At 49.2% G+C, this 22,871-nt stretch overlaps 1 protein-coding gene across 1 annotated transcript in view; it reads right to left on the bottom strand.

Annotated features, from left to right (window-relative positions):
- Oprd1 (opioid receptor delta 1) overlaps positions 1–19,387 on the bottom strand; it is a 39,037-nt gene extending 19,650 nt beyond the window's left edge. The window contains exon 1 of the mRNA XM_048434178.3: positions 18,593–19,387. Within this exon, the coding sequence (XP_048290135.3) occupies positions 18,593–18,819 (227 nt within the window). The 5' untranslated portion in view covers positions 18,820–19,387. The remainder of the gene's footprint in view (positions 1–18,592) is intronic.
- Between the last annotated feature and the right edge of the window lie 3,484 nt (positions 19,388–22,871).

Genomic DNA, 22,871 nt, shown 5'->3' with positions numbered 1-22,871 from the left:
TTGGAACTGGTTTGACCACTTAGTGGGTTATTTGCGTTCTTCTGTCTCTTTCTCTCTTTTGTTTTGGTTTCTTTGTGTAGCCTTGACTGTCCTGGAACTCATACTGTAGACAAGGCTGACCTCGAACTCACAGAGATCCACCTACCTCTGCCTCCTGAGTGCTGGGATTAAAGATGTGCACCACCATTGACTGGTGCTTTCTTGAAGCAATATTCTTGGAGTGGTGGGGCCACAGTAGTGCATGCTATTAATCCTAGCACTTGAAAGGGAGAAGCAGATAGATCTCAATGAGTTTGAAATCGGTCTGATCTACAAAGTAAACTCCAGGCCAGCCAAGGCAACATAGCAAGACCCTGCCTCAAAATAAATAAATAATAAATGAATAAATAAATAATATAAAATTCTCGAAGTGTCTTTTCTTTCTTTCACGAGCCAGGTGCTATGCTAAAAGCAGCAAATGCCTGATCTCTGTCCTGCCTCACTGCAATCTTGGGTTAATACCCTCTTACTGGGTTGGGAGTACATGCCTGTAATTCCAGCACTTGGGAGACTGAAGCAGGAGGATTGTCAAGAGTTCAAGGCCAACCTGGGCCACAGAGGTAAATCCTGTCCAAAAGAAAAAAAAAAAAGAAAGACAGACAGACAAGCATTCTCTTTCTACATGATGAGCTGTGCAGATCTCCAAGATGTGTGACTTAGGACAGGGACAGTGAGAGAATCAGACTCGGACCTAGACGGTCCCAGAGCACTAGCTCAAAGCCCCTGCCCAACAGCTCCCTAGTTTTCCCCTGTTGCTCACTTTGTCAGGGTTTTCCCTGCTCCGGTCGTGGGTCCAGACTCAGGTGGCGTTCACACGTTCTAGGCCCCTCTGGATAATCAGAGACAACCTGCTCACAGTTAGCTGCTTAGGTATGACCAGACTTATTAATAAAGTCACAGGCACAGTGATGGCTCCGGGGGGCAAGGAGGAAAAGGTGCACTAAGAACAAAACACTCATCTGTGTCTGAGGTGTCTGGGCAGTGGGAGTGCCTCTGCCTTGGTTTGCTTCAGTAGATACTAAACATCTATTCGACATTTACTGTGTGCTGGGCATGCAGACAAGCCATTTACATCACTTAATCTCCACAGCACTCTGTGGGGGAGATAGCAATTACAGACCTCAATTTATCAAGCGGGGTAATGAACCTGCCGAGGTCACAGTCAGGAAGAAGAGGTGTGCTGAGAGCCTACTGGTCTACCTCAAGACTGGTGTTTCCTCTGGACTCAGGATTTAGCTTCTCCTCCCCTGAGCACTCAGTGGGGGCTGTGCAAGTCCCTCACATGCTCCATGTCGATTAAATATAAGATCCCAAGAGCAGGGACCACATTTGTCTCACTTCACTAAGAGCCTCTCGCCTACAGAGCAGGCGCGCAGGCCAGATCTGTGGAATGAGTATATATAAAGATGTCTGTCTTCCACATCAGGCTGGTACTGTGACCTTCTCCCTGTTGACCCCAGCAGTCTGGGTAAAGACAGGTAGAGTTGACACACAGTATTCACTGATGGGTACCAATGGGAAGCTATCATGGTACCTTAATCTTCAGAAGTAAGAAGCCACAGACTAAAGGATCAAATCAAAGTCTCTTCCTTCTTCAGCCCTTCTCCCGCCTCATCTCAGACCTACCCAGGTTCCCTGAAGGATGACTCTCTCTGCCCTGCGTCTAAAGTGAGTCAGCCCTGCAGGTGGCGAGAGAAATCTTCACTCATCTATCCAAGGCAGCTAATTTGATTTTAACTAAATGGAGGTGGTAATGATGTTGTTTTTCTCCAAAACAGGGGCACGAGACCAAAAATCAACTGCAACATAAACTATCCAGTCGACCTTGAGGGACCTCAGGATGTAGAGGCTTCAGCCTGTAAGAAGCCCCGCCCCCAACCAAACCCGCTGTGGGTCACTGAAGTATTTACAGTGAATATTCCTCTTAGATGCTTTTCCAGCTCTCAGATATAACCGCTGTTTACTGGAGAATATTCACACACAGAATCATATCCAAAGGAAGGTATGAAAAGCAGTGTTAATACTGCAGAGATCCTTATTGCTGATACTATGCCAACATGCAAACACCATGTTCCAGGAAAGGGAGCATGCTCCAAGACTGTTACAACCCTCTGAGCAATATGCTGTGGCCATCTTTCTGTGTTCATATACAAAGCAGTACAATTCTTTGTGGGTTACAGTTCAGAGGCCACCAACGTTTTTCTGCACAGGGCCAGAGAATGAATATTAGATAAATAAAAGTCATTTTTAGGAGTCTACTAGCTCTCTGTCCTGTACTCCTCTTCTTTCTTCTTTTTAATGTATGAATGTTTTGCCTGCATGTATATCTGTGTACCATTTGTGTACCTGGTACCAGAAGAGGCCAGGAAAGGGGAGGGGCTGCTTGGGATGCTGAGGGCGGGGTCTGGAATGGGGCTCCAAGCTGTAGATTCCAAAACACCCAGGATCTTGACCATACTCAGTCTCTACCACTAAGCTATTTTTTGAGCCTTTATTTTTTTAATGTTTATTTATTTATTTGGGGAGGAACATGCATACCACATCACACATGTTGAAGTCAGAGGACAGCTTTCAAAATTGAGTTCTCTCCTTCCGCCAACTGGGCCTAAGGATTGGCCCTACATCACTGGGTTTAGCAGCAAGCTCCTTCACTAACTGAGCCATTCCCCATCCTTCTTCTTATAAGCCAAAGAGAGGACACATGCAGAGATGAACATGAGAAAACAAGGAGCAAGCCCTTGTGAGGATGGAGGGGAAACCGGGTGACAGTTACAAGCAAGGGATGGTGGTGAGTACTGGCAGCAACCAGCCCAGTCACGGAAGGATTCTTCACAGAGCCGGACCATGCCTTGAGTTTGGGCCTCTAACCTAAAAGAAGACACTCTGGAGGCTTTGAGGAGGCCTAACTTAGCATCATTTCAGCCATGACAGGTTGCAGACCAACAACACTGGGACTGGGCCTCACCCTTAAAACAACCAGGACAAAACACAGACTGTACCCTGCAGCGGACCAATCAGAATTGAGACAAACAGGTACTAGATGCTCCAGAGCATTAGCAATAGCTCACCTAACTTGTGTAGAGGTTGCCAATTTCCTCGCAGCAAGGCCCGTACCAATCCCTGTTTGACAAGACTTCTGCTATCCCGCTCCTGCCCAATCAGGAGTTCAACCTCCATCTGAATCCGGAATTCCCACACACCCCATCCATTACTCCTTAAAAACCCACAGCTGAGCTCAATACTCTCCCCGATCCACCCCGAGCTCGGGCTTGCAATAAAGGCTCTGCTTTTGCATATGAACTCGGACTCCTGGTGGTCTCCGGGGATTCATGATGTGAGCATAACAGCTTCTTGCTTTGATTTTAGTTTTGAGATGAGGGGTTTTGTGTTTGTTTTGGTTTTGGTTTGGTTTAGTTTGGTTTGGTTTGGTTTGGTTTTTCAAGATAGGGTTTCTTTGTAGCTTTGGAGCCTGTCCTGGAACTCACTCATTATCCCATGGAGAAGGCCAAGGGGCAGAGAGGTAAAGCTAGCAGGCCTTGAATTAGGTTTCTAGTCCCTGGGGATCAAAATTTCACCTTCCTAATCACTACCCCTAACCGCCTCCCTGGGGTGGAGTCAAACCCCTCTTTTACAGTGAAGGCTCTGAGGCTCTGTTACTGAAGAGACCCCAGAGGCTGGGTGCATTGTGGGGAAATAAAGAAGTCAACATTGCAACCGCCAGCAGCCAGGGGTCCAGCTGGAGCTTCCTCTATTTGCAGACAAAGGGTGATTGCTCTCCCAAAGGACAAAACAAGCCTGGCTGGGCAGCAAGGGCTGCAAGCTGTGTCCCTACCCACCATTTAAGAGGGATGGCACTTGGCCAGAAATTAATTAGCCGTCTCAGTTTTGGCAGAGCTGGGGGAAGGAAAGTGGTTAATTATAATGAAGCCCGGCGAGCTCATCACAGGAGAAGATTATGGCTGGGACGTGGAAATAAAGGGCCCCTGAGTTGAACATGAGTGGGGAGACCAGCCAGGCTATACTTAGCAATAACTAGGCCAAAGGCCCAGCTTCCATTGGAGACCCAGAGCACACTCAAAGAGTTCTCCATTCTGATCCTTGATTCTGTGTAAGGAAGGTTGGATTTGTGCTGTGGGGTGTGTAGGAGCCAGCCGTGGTAAGCCAAATATGAACAGATCACCCAAAGGAAGTTCTTTACTTCCAACCATGATCACCTGCCAGAGTAGGACTCGGCCATCAATAAATTTAATAGAGGCCTGAGTCTCAGTAGTTTACCCTGAAGCAATACCTGGTTGCAGGAAGGACCACAAACTGAGATTACCTGAGCACCACCCAAGAACAGGCCATCCAATGGAAATGCCTAATGTTCCAACCATTGTAGAGAGGATCACCTGCCAGCACACACTCACCAGGACACCCCTAGACAAATGTCATCCAGTCAAGGGTCCTGAACCTCAGAAACCCCTCACCCTCACCTTAACTACTATAAAAAAAAAAAACCAACTCTAACTGAGCTCGGGGCTCTCCGTTTACTCCAATATGTTGAACATGTGGAGACACCGAGTTTACAAACTTGCATAAAATAAAGGCTCTTTGCTTTTACATATGGGACTCGGTCTCCTTGTTGGCTTTTGGGGGACTTCACAGATTTGGACATAAGAGGGTGGACTGGATCCAGACACCATGGGAGCGTCAAGGGAGCAGATTCTGGGGCTGGGGAGACGGCTCAGTTGGTAAGGAGCTTTCTTTGAAGCATGAGGACCTGAGTTCAATCCCCAGGAGCCATGAGAACAAACCAGACATGGCGGTGCTGAGGAGGCGAGACAGACAGTTGTTGCTGTTGTTGTTTTGCTTTTCCGAGACAGGGTAGTGCAGACAAGATTTGCTGGGACTTGCTGGCCGGGCAGCCAGGTTCCCTAGGCCATGGTTATGGGCCCCAACTTCCAGGTTCCAGTGAGAGATGCATCTCAACAAACAGGATGACTGGGTCCTGAGGCCAGTACTATGATATCAGGCTGGTGTGTGTTTGTGTGTGTGTGTGTGTGTGTGTGTGTGGAGAGAGAGAGAGAGAGAGAGACCTTCAGTGTGGTAATCTGTGCCTGGGTTTCCAAAAACAGGGCACGACCTTCCTACAAACCGCATGTGCCAACTCCCCCACCCTTCTCCTGGCTCATAGGGACAGAGAGACAGACAGACTAGTACTTGGGTGTTTGCGACAGCGCGTGGAGGCTCAGGTGTGCTTCAATGGACAACTGCCTAGCACGTTTATGAGACCCAGGGTTAGATATCCAGCATACAGAAGAAAGGATGGAGAGGAGGAGGAAGGAACAGTCTGTGGTCCCTGCTTTGATGGGTGACAGTGGTCATAGTTGCCAACTATCAGAGAAAACTCCCCAGAAGGAAGAGTGACTGAGTGAGAACACAGGCCGCCCTGGAGGACAGCAGCCTGCTAGTCCAGCATGGCTTACTTCCCTTTATCTGGAGGCTGTGGGCTTCTATTGCAGAGCTCAGCTGCTACAGAGGGAACCAAGTGTCAGTTAGAGAGTTAAGAAATATTTAATGATGGCTTCTTAGGGTCAGGGACCTAGCTAGGAACAGGAATGGAGGAAGCAGTTTCTGCTCTCTATAGGAAGCCAGAGAGAAAGGGAGGAGAAGTTAAAGGGAGGAGAAAACAGTGAGAAGGAGTAGCCAGAAAGGGAAGAGAAGCCAGAAGGGTAGGAGAAGCCAGAGGGAGGAGAAGCCAGTAAGAGGAAGGAGTAGCCAGAAAAGGAGGAGGAGTTAGAAAGGGAGGCGGGACCATATGGGGAGGAGGAGCCATAAAGGGAGGAGTCAGAAAGGGAGGAGGAGCCAGAAAGGGAGGGGGAGCCAGAAAGGGAGGAGTCAGAAAGGAAGGAGGAGCCAGAAAAGGGGGGAGCCAGAAAGGGAGGATGGGCCAAAAGGAGTCAGAAAAGAAGGAGGAGTCAGAAAGGGAGGAGGGGGCATAGTGGGAGGAGGAGCCAGAGAGAGAGAAACAAAGAATGCGGATACCACTATAAAATCTTGCTTACTAACCATCTGTGTGTGAAGACTCTTATGCAAAGGTTAGAGGTCAACTTCCAGGCTCTTCCTCTGTTGCTTTCTACCTTATTTGGGGGGGACAGGGTGTCTCAATGAACTTGGAGTTCACTGGCCAGCTAGGTCTGCCTGTCTCTGCCTCTGTCCAGCACTGGGGTTACAGAACATGCTGTCACAACCAGCCTTTGTGTGGGCGCTGAACCATCTCCCCAACCTGAGAAGCACAAATTTTTGTCTCTGTCTCTGCTACTGTTTGAAGGTGTCTCCCAAGACTCCACCTGCTGAAAATTCCCATCGTGAGTGAGGTATTTAGACGGTGGAAACGAACAAATACGGTGTCTGGTGGGAGGTGGAGGGGGCTTTACGAGGTGGAAAGGGTAAGATGGGGCATAGGGAGTGTCCAAATGAATCCTGGAGGGCACATGGCGCCCACTTATAGTCCCGGAAGAGTGGGAGGCCAGTCAGGTGTGGCGGTGCATGCCTTTAATCCCAGTTTCCAGAAAGCCAAGTGTATGGAGATTTGCCATATATATGCCATAAAGCCTTCACCCAAGGTTTCTCTGCTCAGTGGGCTTCCTGGGAGTCATGGGCAACTAGGAGTCCTCTTCCAAGTTGCAGTATTTGCCTGATCTTAGGGACAAGTACCAGGTGGGACTTTCTTTTTCCCCTCCTCAAGACAAGGTTTCTTTGTGTAGCTTTGAAGCCTGTCCTGGTACTTGCTCTGTAGACCAGGTCAGCATTGAACTCACAGAGATCCATCTGCCTCTGCCTCCCAACTGCTGGGATTAAAGGCATGCACCACCACCAGCCAACTGGGAAAAGACTTTTTGAAGGGCCCCGAAAGGCTGTCTTCTCCTGGCACCCACCATGCTAAACCACAAATTCTGAACATCTTTTGGGGGGTGAGGGTGTTGAGACAGGGTTTCTCTGTGTAACAGCCCTGGCTATCCTGGAATTCACTCTGTAGACCAGACTGGCCTTGAACTCACAGAGAGCTACCTGCCTCTACCTCCCAAGTCCTTGGATTAAAGACATGTGCCACCACCACCTGGCTATAAATTCTGAACCTCTTTTAAAAGGAGGACAGTGTTCTTAAATGCAGCTCTGCTCAGGCATCATCTGAGAAGACTAGAAAGTTCTTCATCACCGTCACTCCATCGCCCTCTTCTAAGTGGTGACAACCAGGAAGCACCTGAATGACGTCATTGCATTTAATCTTGACAAAAATCAATGGTAGTGAGCACTGCCCCTGAACTAGGCGGCTGGGAGACTCGGCTGGGAGACTGAGGCTCAGAGAAGTAAAGGAACTTGCCCAAGGCCACACAGCACCATCTAACCTTTTGTTTTGTGCCCCAGCTCAGCTACACTGCAGTATCCGGTTCTCAGGTATGGCTGGCAAGGACTTTATCATCAGCTGAGTTGAGGGAGGGAAACTTAACCTTGATCACCGGAATCCCTCATCCAACCGGGTACAAGGTCTTCAGAACAACGCTGAGGGCCTCTGAGACAGCTCGGAGGGTAACAATGCCTGCCTCCCTACAACACAAGCCCGACAGCCTGAGTTCAACTCTTGGAACCCAGGTAAAGGTGGAAGAACTGACTCCACAAAGCTGTCCTCTGACTCATGTTGGGGAAGGTGCCCCCCATAAAATTTGAATTAAATACTTTTTTTTTTTTTAAGAACAACACTGAGACCTTCCTTCCCCTAGAAGAATCAGTCTCCTGGGGAATGCAGCAGCTTTGCCGGAGGGTTTCCAACCTGGCAACTGTTCTACCAGACTTAGCTACCTGCACCCCACAACCACTGAAGCCCCTCAGAACAGTAGCCCACGGGTTCTTTTTCAATGATAGAAGCAGAACTAATAAGGACTCGGGCTAAGTTCAGGGTCAGTGAATTAGGGTCTCCTCACCCCTCATACAAAAAAGGACACGGGCTGTGTTGTGGGGGTCAAGGTTATAAAAGCCATCACGACGGAATGTCGAGAATAAGGGGGCTCTGCCATCAGACACTGGCAGGGTATCCTGGGGCAAATGTCTCTGATCTGTGAGCCTTAGCTTCCTCGCCTGTGAAATGGATGTATAAAATTGTTCCTGCTAAATGGGAGTGTTGGGAAGATTAAGGGAGAGTTGGTGTCTTGGGTTCTCTAGGCCAGGATCTGAGCGGGAAAGCATAGTTGGGATGCATTTGCCAACATGCTGGGCTTTGCTAGGCTGCCCTGGGTGACCCGGGGTGACCAGGTCTAAGGAAGTAGGAGGGGTGCCTCATAGCTACCTGCTCATCTAAGTGGCTCTGCTTGATCCCCCCAGAGAGCAATGGAAAATCACCAGTCACAGGACTCTGGCAAGATAAGCATTTGTAACCATGGGAAGCAGATGTTTCCCCACAGGTCCTGCAGGGTCATCTGGCTTGGCCTGGAGCTGCAGCTTCTCTCTTAATCTTTGTCCCTGGGTCCAAAGTGCTGGGCAGCCAGCCCACCAGCATCATAGAATCAAGTCTTCCCGTAGGGGTCAGGCCCGGTGCTGAGGTCACACAAGCATCATCGTCACCCCTTCTGCCGGGACACATTCCCTCCCAGCCACGGGCCTCTGCTCACCTGCTGCATCCCCAGCGCAGCATCTCCCATGCCTGTTTTTAGCTTCCTTGGTTCATTGTCTGTGGATTTGTAGCATGAATTCTAATTGTTCTTCATAATAAAACCCCAGAGTCAGATATAGGAGTTAGTGCTGAGAGATCAGAGAAGCAGAGCAGCCAACCACTAGAGAGTTCTTACCTCTACCAATGCTCAGACCAGAGGGGCGATCCTATCTCTACGAATCCTCAGACTGCTGCTGTCTCTGCGTAACTTCAGGCTGCATCTGTCTCTATGAATCCTCAGACTGCCTCTCTCTGCACTGAGCTCCTGTCTCCTTCTGCCTTATATTCCTCTCTCTCTGTCCATATTACTCCTGTCTCCACTTCCCTAGTGCTGGGATTAAAGGCATGTGATCCCAAGGGCTGGGGTCAAAGGTGTGAGCTCTGTTTCTCTTAGAAACTGGTTCAATCTCATGTGTAGCCCAGGGTGGCCTTGAATTCACAGAGATCCATCTGCCTCTATCTCCTGAGAGCTGGCTTCTATGGCTAACTAGTGGCTTAGCTCTGCTCGCTGATCTTCAGGCAAGCTTTGTTAGATCACAAACAAAATGTCACTACATTGGATGGTGTTTGCGTAGCCCCCACGGCCTGACCTTCCGAACCTCTATTTCCCTAGGGCTGAGACCATAACTGTATACCACCACTCATGACTGATGACAACCTGGGATTTGAACCCAGGGCCTCCCGGGACACTAGGCAAGCATTCTTCCAACTAAACTACGTCCCTAGCCCTGTGTCTGGTCTTTTGCTGGCTGATTCATTGTCTATCTTTCTCTACTAGAACAGTAGCTCCCTGGAGGACAAGGACGGTGTTTCTGTCACTGCCCACTGAGGTGGGCTTCAAACTCAGGAAAAGCTGCTGATGGGAAAATCCCACCTGCTGGAAATGAAGACACTGTCTTGTCGTACCCCATTCACAGATGAGAAAACAGGCTCAGCTAGCTGAACACAAAGACTTGGATCTGAACCCATCCATCTGCCTCTGAAGAACAGAACTGCCTCTCCAGCTGCTGGCACTGCCCCAGGGAAATTCTACCTGTCTGGGTGACAGTCGACAGCCCCCAGGTCTGCCCTATACATTCCCAGCACTACTTAAACTGGCTGTGTTGTACATAGCTGTGATCCAGGACTTTCACTTGGGAGCTTTAGGTCCATCCCATTACATAGGGCGTCAGAGGACAGTGTGACCTAAGTGAGACTCTGTCTCAAAAAAATCTTAAAAAGAGCTCACTTTTTTTTTTGTTGTTGTTGTTGTTGTTGTTTTTGTTTTGTTTTTTGAGATAGGGTTTCTCTGTGTAACAGCCCGGCTGTCCTAGAACTAGCTCTGTAAACCAGGTTGACCTCGAACACAAAAAGATCCACCTGCCTCTGTCTCCCGAGTGCTGGAATTGAAGGTGTACGCCAATACCACCAGGCTGAACCCACTTCTTTTATGTTTTTAATCTTGTTAAAATTTTAACACAATTATTAATTTTTGTTCTTTGTATATGGGTGTTTTGGCTGCATGTATGTCTGTGCACCACGTGCATACCTGGTGCCCGTGGAAGCCAAAGAAGGCATCCAATCTCCTGAAACTAGAATTACAAACAATTGTGTGCCACCATGTAGGTGCTGGGAATTGAACCCAGGTCCTCTGGAAGAGCAGCCAGTGCTCTGAACTGCTGAGTCATCTCTCCATCTCAAGAACTGCTTCCCTTTACTTACTTTCTTCTTCTTCCTTTTGTTAATGCATGCTATCCCCCATGCAAAAAATAAAAAACAAAAATATACTTTTAAAAAGTTTTGAATTTATGTGTATGTATGTGTTGTGCCTGTGTGAATTTATGTGCACCATGTGTGTGCAGCAGCCTGGGGAGACCTAAAGGGGGAGTCAGATCCCTTGGAACTGAACTTACAGAAGTTGTGAATCCCCATGTGGGTGCTGGGAACTCTATTGAGTCCTCCACTAGAGCAGTAAGCAGTCCTAGTCACTGAGACATCTCTCCAACCTCTAAATAAACATAGTCTTAAATTTCTTAAGTTAATAAAGTGTTCCACCACAGTCCTCCATTTTTCAAAGCTTTGCGTTTGGTGACAGAGTTGCTTTTACCGAGAAAGGAGACATACCCTTCCTTTGCTGCAGTTGTTTGGGGTTCTGTTGTGGGGCAGGGTCTCATTCTGTAGTTCTGACTGGCATGGAACTCAGAGATCCACCTGCCTCTGCCTCCCAAATACTGGAGCAAAGGTGTGAGTCCAGCTGAGTTTTTTGTTGCTGTTTTTAAGATCTTTAAAAATGAGGTGTGGGGCTGGAGAGACAGCACTGGCTGCAAGCTGGGTGGTGATGGTGCATGCTTTTAATCCCAGTGCTCAGGAGGCAGAGGCAGGTGGATCTCTAAATCTGAGGCCAGCCTGGTCTACAGAGTGAGTTCCAGGACAGGCTCCAAAGCTATAGAGAAACCCTGTCTCAAAAAAACAAAAACAAAAAAGGCACTGGTTGCTCTTCCAGAGGGCTTGGGTTTGATTCCCAGTACCCACACAATGGCTCACAATCATCTGTGCTTCCGGTTTCCAAAGATCTGACGCTCCTCTGAGCTCTGAAGGCACCAGCCACGCAGGTGGTGCAGACACACGCAGGGCAAATATTCAAACACATAAATAAAAACAATAAAATCCTTAAAAAATAATAAAATATTATTGGTGTGTATGAATCTGTGTATGTGTGTGTTCACACATGTATATAGGAGCCTGCAGAGGTCAAAAGAACATTCAGACTCCCTGGGGCTGGAGTTACAGGGTGCTGTGAGCTGTCAGGTTTGGTGCTAAGAACAAAAGTGTCCTCTGGAAAACCAGTAAGAATTTTGGTGTTGTTGTTATTGTTGTTTTGTTTTGTTTTTTGAGACAGGGTTTTTCTGTAGCTTTGGAGCCTGTCCTGAAACTTGCTCTGTAGACCAGGCTGGCCTCGAACTCAGAGAGATCCACCTGTCCCTGCCTCTGAGTGCTGAGATTAAAGGCGTGAGCCACCACTGCCCGACTGTTATTGTTACTTTCTGTTTTTTGCTTGTTTGGGGGGAGGTTTCTTGTTGTTGTTTTTTGTTTCTCAAGACAGGGTTTCTCTGTGTATCCCGGACTATCCCGAAACTCTCTCTGTAGACCAGGCTGCCTCAAACTCAGAGATCCACCTGCCTCTGCCTCCTGAGTGTCGGGATTAAAGGCATGAGCCACCACAGCCTGCTCAGCAAGGGCACTTAACCACCGAACCTCTGGCAGATCCTGAGTTGGACTTCTGACACCCTAGAACTTTGAGGCTGAAGTTCTTTCTCCTCGCTCATCACAGAGACTCAGAAGGCTGTGGGAGACAAGCAGCTTCTTCACACAGCCTTCCAGGCCCGAGACAAAGCCGTTGATTTCTGCAGCTGCGCTGGAAGCTATAAATCAGTAGAACACAGGCAGCCACCCTACCCCACCCCACAGCCCCCAACTGGAAACGGGACCGCACAGCCTGCATGTTGGTAACTCGCTAATTTAAGCCAGGCTTTCTGTTCTACCCTGCGATTACCCTCCTTCCGGTGCTGTGAAGATATTCTGGGTAGCCAATTTGATTTCAAAGTCCCAGGATCCTGAGTCTAATGAAATCATGCTTTCCCTTGCCTCTCAAAGTCCAGACATCTGGCAAGGGTGTGTGTGAACAGGGATGAGCCCTTGGGTCACCGCTGGTGAAGACTCATTCTTGAAATCCCAGCTGCGGTGGGCAAGGCCTGAATTTTTGCTTCCCTTTATTTCTCCATCTACGTGAATCTCGGATGCCACACTTGCACCCAGCGACTTTCTGGGGTCTGCTTTATCCCTTCAGCCACAGGAAGTTCCTTAGAGGGCAGCAGCCACAGGACAACAACCCACTTCATCCTAAAAGACCTCTGACTATTGCGTGTGTGTGGGGGGGGGTTCTATATAGAAACAGTGGAGGGGTGTACAATCACACCCATTCAAAATACTCATGGGAACGCCATGTAGACTGCCCTGACGGTAGGAGAAATAAGGGAGGGGCTGGAGAGCTAGCTCAGTGGTTAAGGAACTCTTGCTGCTCTTTCAGAGGACCCAAGTTCAGTTTCCACATCAAGCAGCTCACAACTGCCTGTAGCTTCAGCTCCAGGGGGATCTGATGCCCTCTCCTAGCCTCGTTGGGCACCAGCACACACACACACACACACACACACACACACACACACACACATGCGCACACACACACACACATGCGCGCGCACACACACACACACGCACATGCATACACATACATAGACACACACATACCAGAAATTAAGAAAATAAAAATTAAAAAGAAGCTCCCAACAGCCGACTCCCTCTATGCTGGACAGATGACTCAGCACTGAAGAGCCCCTGTTCCTGCAGGCCCCAGGCTCAATTTCCAGAAGCCACTGGGTGGTTCTCAATCATCTGTAACTACAGTTTCAGATGACGTAATACCCTCTCCCAGCCTCCACGTGTACCAGGCATTGATATGGCACACACACAAACATGCAAGCAAAGCATTCACACATTAAAAATAAATAAATAAATCTAATTTTAAAAATGAAAGAAAATTACAGTGACAGAACCGGAAAGACAGTTCTGAGGTTAGAAGCACTTGTTGGTGTTGCAGAGGACCTAGGTTCGGTTCCCAGCACACACATGGAGGTTCACAGCCATTTGTTAATTCTAGTTTCAAGAGATTTGGCATTCTCTTCTGACACCCTTGGACACCAGGAATGCACACAGTACATAGACATTCACAAAGGCAAATACTTATACCCATAAAATAAGATAAATAGATCCTTAAAAAATAAAAATAGCAGCTGGGTGGTTGTGGCAATTGCCTTTAATCCTAGCACTCAGGAAGCAGAGGCTGGAAGATCTCAGTGAATTCAAGGTCAGCCTGGTCTATAAAGTGAATTCAGGGCTACACAGAGAAAGCCTGTCTCAACCAAAACCAAAACAACAACAAAAAATTCATTGACTTTTTGAAAATATTTGTTATTATCTTTTGTGTATGAGTGGTTTTTGCATCAGCTAGTTTATCTGTGTACCATACTCATCCAAATACCCTCAGAGACCAGAAGAGGGGTCAATTGAATCCTTTGGAACTGGGGTCACAGACAGTTGTGAGCTGCCATGTGAGCGCTGGGCATGGAACCTAGGTCCTCTGGAAGAGCAGCCAGTGCTCTTAAGCTCTGAACCATCTCTCCAGCCCCAAAGCAACTTTTAAAAAACTGTTTCTCTTCTCCCTTTGGTCTTGTTAATTTGAAACAATGTTTCGATTCTGTATCTCAGGCTCCTTAGGAGGCAGATAAACACCGGGCTTTGGTGGTGCAGGCCTTTAGTCCCAGTACTCAGGAGGCAGAGGCAGGTGGATCTCTGTGAGTTCGAGGCTAGTTCCAGGACAGGCTCCAAAGCCACAAAGAAACCCTGTCTGGGGGTGGGGGCAGATAATCACAAACTCAAGGCGAGTGTAGGCTACAGAGTAAAAACCCTCTATTACCTTCACGCACACAATTTTACAAAATCCATATACCTGGATCCTGATTTTACTTCGTGATTCTAATTTTCATAGACGTGTGTGTGTGCGTGTGTTTATGTTATGTGTGTATGTCCGAGACTCTCTTTGTGTGTATTTATGTATGTGTCTGTGTGTCCGTGTCTCTCTGTGTGAATTTATGTATGTGTGCGTGTGTTCCTGCAGATGTGTGTGCCCGCATGTGTGTGTTTATGTATGTGTCTGTGGGTTTGTGTCTCTCTGTGTGAGTTCGTGTGTGCGTGCGTGTTTGGGTGTGTGTGTGCGCGTGTGTTCGTATCTCTCTTTGTGTGTGTGTTTATGTATGCGTCTGTGGATTCGTTTGTGTCTCTCTGTGTGAGTTCATGTGTGCGTGTGCACGTGTGTGTGTTTATGTATGAGTGTGTGTTCATGTCTCTCTTTGTGCCTGTGTGTTTATGTATGTGTCTGTACATTCGTGTCTCTGTGTGTGTGTGTGTGTGTGTGTGTGTGCGTGTGTGTGTGTGTGTGTGCAGAAGCAGAGATGGTAAAGAAGTACACATAATTGACTAAGCTTTTCTCTGCAGTAGGATTGTGGGTAATATCAAGCTCTGCTGGAACGTCTCTTTCGGTCCTGAAGCAACTATCTAGTTATCGTTATTATAAATGAAAGCTTCTAATATTGACGTGATAAGCCTTTCCTGTAGCAGCCACCCTGAGCTCCTCTGAAACTTAATAAACGTCAACAGGGTGAATGAGAGGGAAGCCTTACCCCTCCCCACCACGCAGTCGGATTTACAGAAACTGCTTCTGAGGCGATTATAAAACACCTGGTGCAGGTTCATGCCCCGTGATCTCCTCATACTCATCCTTTGAGGGTCTACCATCCTCCCCTTCCACAGAGTAGAGCCCTGAGGCAGAGAGAAATGATGTATGTATTGTTTAAGCTCACTCTCTTTGGAAACGTCAGTCTGCCCTGCTATCGGGCTTTTGGCTTCTGGTGTCACCCACTGAGACCGCGGAGATCGGTACACCCTGACCTCCGCTCCCTGTGCCATCTCAAGTCTAGCGCAGGCAGAGTGGTTAAGGATGGCTTGGGGGCTCAGAAAGACCTGAATCTACACTGGGCGTGTTTGTCTGTAACCCCAGCCCTTAGTGCAGCAGAGACAGGAAGATGAGAAGTTCACGTTCATCCTCAACTACAAAGCAAGTTGGGACCAGCCTTGTCTACAGGAGACCCTGTCCCCGAACAACAGCTGAGCTGTGACTCCTCCACAACCCTCTGCAGGGAGAGGCACTTGCTGCCTCCACGTCCATGTCCTGGGCAATGAATGAGAATAGAAAGCCCCGCTGCAGAACTGTGTGCAGGCTGGAGAATCCCTGGAGCCCAGGAGAAGCTCGGGAGAGACTTTGGTGTCCTTGGTGACTCCTCCCACTCACTCAGCTGTGTCTGTGAGTCACACAGGCTCCCCAGGGAATGATCCTAAGACCTAGGAAATGGCAGAATCTGAGCCAGGCCAGCAGGCTCTTGCTGCTGCTCACTCTGCCCTCCTCCTGTTTGGTTTCATCCGAAGTCATCAGTCCAGGTTCTGCCTTCCTGTTAGGTCCAGCAGGCTTGAGTTTCAGAGAGAGGCCACAGAAGTGGGAAGCGGGGGGTTTGGGTTACCTGTCCAGGGTCACAGCGCTCCTCCCATTGCCTGGCACCAGCCTCCAATTCCCCGACACTCACTCTCTGCCCATCCAGTCTGCCCCTTTACCAAATGCATCCTCTTGCATTCTTCACAGATCTCCCCCTCTACAGACATCCCCCCGACTTCCCAGCATGGGGCCAAGAACCTGTCCAGACTCCAATTCCACATCCAGATTAGCAGCCAGAGCCCCAGCACGCTGTCTGTCCCTGACACATCCACCTTGGTCTGTCTCAGAGACTCTCCTCAAGTTCTCACTCTTCCTCCCCACATCCCTACTTCCCAGGTCAATTCCTTCTATTACCTAGGGTCCACGGAGCTCCTCCAGCATCTGCACCCTCTTGGACGTTCTGGAAGACAGACACTAGGTTGGTAGATTCGTCACTGGCTCCCAGGCCCTACTGAAGCTCAGAACATAGCAGACGCTTCCGACAACCCCAGGGAGAAGGCTACGACCGTTGAGGCTTTTTAATGCCTTTGTCCTGCAGCTTCTCGACCTTCTGACCACCCAGACCCCAAGTAAAAGTCCCTGCCCCCTACCGGACCTCTCTCTGTCTTCGCTGTTCCTCTGCCTAAGATGCTCCACTGCACTTCACCCTAAACCAAATGCAGCTCAGTCCAGGCATCACCTCCCTGCCCTGGATCCTACAGCCCTAGAAAGCTGCATTTGATCCTGGGGTAGGATCTAACCTTGGGACCCTGGAGAATGGCTGTTAGGAGCTAGAGGCCAACTGAGGCTTGGGCTCAGAGTCTGGGCATCAGAAGCTCCGGTGGCCAGGAGTGGTGGTGCACAACTTTAATTCCAGCACTTGGGAGACCAAGGCAGGTGCATCTCTATGAGATGACTTCAAGGCCAGCCTGGCTCTACACAGTGACTTTCAGACCAGCCAAAGCTGTGTCAGAAACAAAACAAAACAAAGCGAACGTGAGGCCGAACAGGAGTGGCAATGATTAACATCAACAATCTTGATGACTGACTAAATGTCTACCCTTGCAGGACAGGAGAGAGGGACCAACAAGGAAACTATAGACAACGAGGCCCCAGCAGCTGCTCACTGCAGAAGCCGCTGGTGTGCTGGCTAATCCCAGCCCCCAGCACACATTGAAGGCCTAGCGTACTCCAGGAGCCTGCCATTAGGCCATGCCCTGCATCGCTTCGCTTAATCCTCCCTGTTGTAATCACCGTACTTTTTCAAATGAGGCAAAAGTTGAGCTGTTTGGCCTAAGCCACATCAGTAGGACACGTTGAAGAGGCAGTAGAAACTGGGTACAACCTGACCCACAGTCGTGACCTTTACCTCAGCACTGTATCCTCTTTCTAGAATGTCTTCTGGCTGGGGGTAGAAGACCTGAACCCCTAATCTGAGCAAGACAGGGAACAGAGGCAAGGAGCACATACGGAACCTCTCTAAACAGGATAGGGTTTAGCGCTCCTAAGTCTCAAAAGTGTGGTTGAGGACTCTTCCCAGCAGCCCCTGGCACCTTGGCAGCATACAGAGGGGACAACCAAACCTTTCATTTGCATACTGCAAAGCCTGCTAGGAACCCTTACCTTAGAGAGAGAGAGAGAGAGAGAGAAAGAGAGAGAGAGAGAGGAAGCACTATTACCATCACTGGGGGCACAGTGACTTGGAGATGGTTTACTTCGTTAACTTAAGCAGTATTCAGTGTTACACGTTGGTGGGCAAGTACTCTGTCCATTTACTCCAAGTCCGTTACCCTTGGCTGGTTTCCAGTTCTCTGTGTAACAAGAGATGACTTCTGGCTTCTGAGCCTTCTGCTTCCATGCCCCTGGGGCTGGATTGCAGCCCTGGACCACCACTTTCAGTTTATGGTGTGCTGGGGATTGAACCCAGGAATTTCTGCAAACTATGCAAGCTCTCTGTCAACTAAGCCACATTCTGCATCTCTCAGGGTCTTGCTATCTCCTCTAGCTGGCCTTGAACTCGTTCTGTAGCCCAGGCCTCAAAGAGGATAGCTTGCCCTGAATCACAGCCAGAGTTCCTGACCACATGGCCTCTGGGGAAGGGAAGAGGGAACCTACGACCAATCTACAGGAACCATGGGGCTACTAGAGGCCACAGGGTGCAAAGACAGGTGCCCAAAGCCATCCCAGGTGGCTCCCTCACCTAGGTGCTTTAGAGGTTTGACAAGAAACAATTCAAATACCATCTCATACAGAATGAGTTTGGAACAAACCCACACTGGCACAGCAGCCACAAAAGATATGACTTAGGGAGGGTCCCCACAGCATGGATCCTGACCCTGCTGTATGCTCTGAAAACCCAAGGCATGGTGTAGAACTCCCTGTGAGGTTTCCTGAGAACCAAACACACACGCACATGCTCGCGCGCGCGCGCACACACACACACTCCTCCTGTCAAATTGCACGATCACAAAGTGTTGCTAATCTATCCCACTTCTCTGATGCAGAAGCAAAGGAATGTCAAGGATGATTAAATGTAATGTAGTTAGGCTAGTGCAAGCACACACACACACACACACACACACACACACACACACACACACACACACGCCCTGTTCTCACTTCAAAGGACTTGGCCTCTGTGTGGGACAGGCAGGAACCCGGGAGTCGGGGTTGGGGATCCGGGTCTGCAAAACGTAGTGTCCACACTGACCCTGGGACAAAACCCGCAGCGCCCTCGGCTGACTCACCTGACGATGCCAAACATGACAAGCACGTTGCCCAGCAGCCCCACGGCGCACACAGCAGAGTAGAGCGCGGTGATGGCGATGGCTAGAGCCAGGGATGAGGCGCTCCGAGCGCCCGGCGGCCCCGACGCGTTGCCGCTCGCGCTGGGGAAGGCGCTGGGGTAGGCGTCCGAGGTGTTGGCGAGGAGCGGGGACTGCAGCTCAGCATGGGCAGAGGGCACCGGCTCCATGGCGCCGCCGCGTCCGTCTCCACCGTGCGCCCTGGGCGCAGGGACCCAGCGAGTGGTGCGCGGACAGCGGAGGCCACGGCCCCGACGCCGCAGGCTGCAGCGCTCGCTCCCGCCTCCTCCGCCCAGCCGGCCGCCCGCTTCGCTCGCCCCAAGCCCCGGGAGCCCCGAGCCGCCGCACCACGTGGCTCGGAGGCGGCCGCCAGTCTGCGCCCGCTATCGGGGGCGGGCGCTGCACCACCGGCTCGGGGGCTGGGCTGGAGAGGCCTCCCGCGCGCTCCCTCGCTGGGCTCTGCAGGCTCCAGGCGCCCCCGGTCCGGACTGGCCTCTCGCCCCACCCCCGTGCCACTTTGGAGTCAGAAGAACCTGGATGCGAATCCCACCTCCCGCCTCTGCATGGACGAGGGAAGTAACCTTGAGTGAGTCGCTTAAGCGCTCTCAGGTTCAGTCTCTGTAGCTGCAAGATGAAGAAAATCTCCCTGCTGCTTTCACAGGGTTTGGGGGAGATGGAGACAACGGAGTAAAGAAAACTCAGATTTCTTTCCCGAAATCTCGGTGTGTGCGCTCTACTCCTCGCCATGTCTTCTCCCAAAACAATTCAAGTGATTCCTGACCAAGAGGCGAAAACAAAACCGTCCGGTTCCCCCAAACGATCCTAATGAGTTCATAAAATCAGCTACAACTCCAGGGGAGACACTGGAAACGGGCCCACCTGAGTCTGTAGGGACTTGCATAGGAGTTGGCAGATGTAACCCTTTCAAGGTCATTGGTTTCTCACCCCATCAAGCTGAATAGCTGAATAGGCCACGACTATCAAGACAGTCGGGTGTGAGCTACTAGAAACACGACTTTCCTGTCCGGATCTGTGCTCTGAGCTAGCAGAATGCTTCCGCGATAAGTGGAAACTGAAGAGAGAGGGAAAGAGATCCACAAACACCCATTATCGGCCATGCTTTTTTATGCCCCATTCATTAGCTCCCAGATTCTCTGAGGGTGCCTAAGAGGCAGGCACATTGGTGTACATAATCAGATGAAGGCCGGCTCCCAGGGGCTTACAGCACAGAGGGGAAGCCTACATTAATTCTAAACCTCACACTTAATGAGGCCCTAGTTGAGAAAGGGGGCGCGGCTGTGAAAGCCGGGGTCGGGATAGGTTTCCTCAGGACTTGACACTTGAGGTGATGTGTGAATTTAGAAGTGGGGGAGATTAATTTATGGAAGAAATCAGGATGAGCGTTCTAGAATAAAAGGAAACACAAATACAAAGGACCTACAGTCCGAAGACATCCGGGGACAACAGGAAGTGAGCTTAAGAGAAAATGGAGCTCCATGATGGACAGGATATTACAGACCCTTGTGCTGGGTTGGTTGGTTTGTTGCCCTCTATTGGACTAGACATATCTGGGCAGAGGAAATCTTAATTGAGAAAATGACTCATAAGATTGGCCTGTAGGCAAGTCTGTGGGCCATTTTCTTGATGGATAAATGATGCGGGGGTGGAGTGCCACCCCTGGGTTGTATTAGAAAGTAAGCTGAGCAAGCCAGTAGGCAGCTTCCTCTGTGGCTTCTGCTTCAGTTCCTGCCTCCAAGTTCCTGCCTTGAGGTACTAGAGGAGGGGCTGTGATGTGGAAGGGCAAACCAATTAAACCCTTTCCACCCCTATTTGCTTTTGGTCCTGGTTGGTTTTCGTTGCTGCTGTTGTTTTGGGTTTTTTGTTTGCTTGCTTGCTTCTTATCACAATAATCGAAACCTGATCTATGACACTTGAGTGGGCTGGAGAGACAGCTCAGTGGTTAAGAGCACTTGCTGCTCCTGCAGAGGACTGGGGTTCAGTTTCCCAACACCCACGAGGTGGCTCTCAACAGTCTGTACTCTGATTCTAGGGGTTCTGACCCCCCTCTTCTGGCCTCCATGGACATTGCATACACATGGCACATAGAAATTCCTGCAAACATTCAACAAACAAAAAAGATCTCCCAGTATGGTGGTGCATGCCTTTAATCCCAGCACTTGGGAGGCAAAGGCTGGCGGATCTCTATGAATTCAAAGCCAGTCAGGTCTGCCCAGCCAGTTCCAGGCCAGCTAGGGCTGTCCAGTGAGACCCTGTGTTAAAAACAAGACCACCTTAAGGACCTCTTGTGCCGCTATAAGGGCAAATAAAGGGGGCGGGGTCTTAACTGACTCCCCACATTCACTCTTCAACCCAGATCCTAAGCCATCCTTTTCCTCAAGGTCCCCAGCCATTCCAGAACATTCTCTCTACCAAACTTTTGCATGCCTGGGAAGTCTATTTCTAGTCAGACAGAGAGGTCAAAGACAGACCAAAAAAGCAAGACCTATCCAAATCTAGTTTGGTTATTTGTTTTAATTCCTTACAGGAGCTTGGATGCAGGGTTACCTATGGAAGTAGGAAAGCCTAGGACAGTTTCATCACCAAGAATAGCCCCACCCGGTCATGAATGACAACCTAAGGAAAATCCCTGGCACAGCTCTCGGCACCTACAGCACTAAAGAGTCTCCTCTCCCCCCAACTCTTTGCTGTTTACATGACCTGAGCCAAGAAGCTCAGGGTCTGTCCTAAGTCTGCTGGGCTTCCTACATTTTTCTTTCTTGTGAGTTTTGTGAGCCTTTCCACAACAGCCTGCAAAAAGGCAACTTTTGTTTTCTTGTTTGTTTTTTGACACAGGGTTTCTCTCTGTGTAGTCCTGATTGTCCTGGAACTTGCTTTGTAGACCAGGCTGGCCCCAAACTCAGAGATCTGCCTCTCAAGTGCTGGGATTAAAGGTGGACCACCACTGTCCAGCTTTTTTTTTAAAGATAAAGTCACACTGTCTAGCCCTAGGATTCACTATATAAACTAGGTTAGCCTCAAACCTGTAGTAATCCTCCTGACTGTGCCTCCCAAGTGCTAGAATTACAGATGTAATTACTGTGCCTGGCAGTAAAGGGAATGTTTGAAGATGAAATGACTATACAACCTTCGGTGGTATAGTAATTTAACTATATAAAGGTGTCAAAAACAAAACAAAAAGTCAGGCAGCGGTGGCATTTGCCTTTAACCCCAGCACTCAGGAGGCAGAGGCAGGTGGATCTCAGTGTGTTCGAGGCCAGCCTGATCTACAAAGCAAGTTCCAGGACAGCCAGTACTGTTACACAGAGAAATACTGTCAAAAAACAAAAACCCTATGTAAAAATGTGTTGCATTTGTTTAGGCTGCATTTGTTAAACTAGGTAAAGATGTGTTGCTGTTTCATCTTGCCTGCCTAAGACACTTAATTGGTCTAATAAAAAGCTGAAGAGCCAATAGGTAGGCAGTAGAGGGATATGTAGGGCTAGCAGGTAGAGAGAATAAATAGGAGGAAGAATTTAGGCTGAAGAAAGAATGAGAGATAAGAGGAGAGAGAAAGAGAGGCAGACACCAGGGGCCAGGCAGTCAGGCAGCCAGACACAGAAGAAGCAGGGAAAGAGGACATACAGAATGAAGTAAAGGGGGGCTGGAGAGATGGCTCAGCAGTTAAGAGCATTGCCTGCTCTTCCAAAGGTCCTGAGTTCAATTCCCAGCAACCACATGGTGACTCACAACCATCTGTAATGAAGCCTGGTGTCCTCTTCTGGCCTGCAGACAGAATACTGTATACATAATAAACAAATAAATAAATATTTTTAAAAAAATGAAGTAAAGGTAAAAATCCTTTAGGCAAAATACAGATGAAGAGAAACAGGCTAAATTAAGTTATAAGAGCTAGTGGGACATGCATAAGATAAGGCCGCACATTCATAACTAATGATAAGTCTCCAAGTCATGATTTGGGAGCTAGTTGGTGGCCCAAAAGAAAGCCTGTAAGTGGTTGAATAAGAGTGGCCCATACTTGAGGGGTGGGGTGCATGCCCTTAATCCCAGCACTCAAGAGGCAAAGGCAGGTAGGTCTCTGTGAGTTTGAGGCTTGGTCTGCATTGTGAGTTCCAGGACAGCCAAGGCTACACAGTGAAACCCTGTCTCAAAGCACAGACAAATCAACTAAAAAGAATGGCCCAAATAGGCTCATGAGGGAGTA

The sequence above is a fragment of the Myodes glareolus genome, chromosome 3, assembly GCF_982192425.1.
Source record: "Myodes glareolus chromosome 3, mMyoGla1.1, whole genome shotgun sequence".
NCBI lineage: Eukaryota > Metazoa > Chordata > Mammalia > Rodentia > Cricetidae > Myodes > Myodes glareolus.
This window is presented reverse-complemented; position numbering and strand designations above follow the sequence as displayed.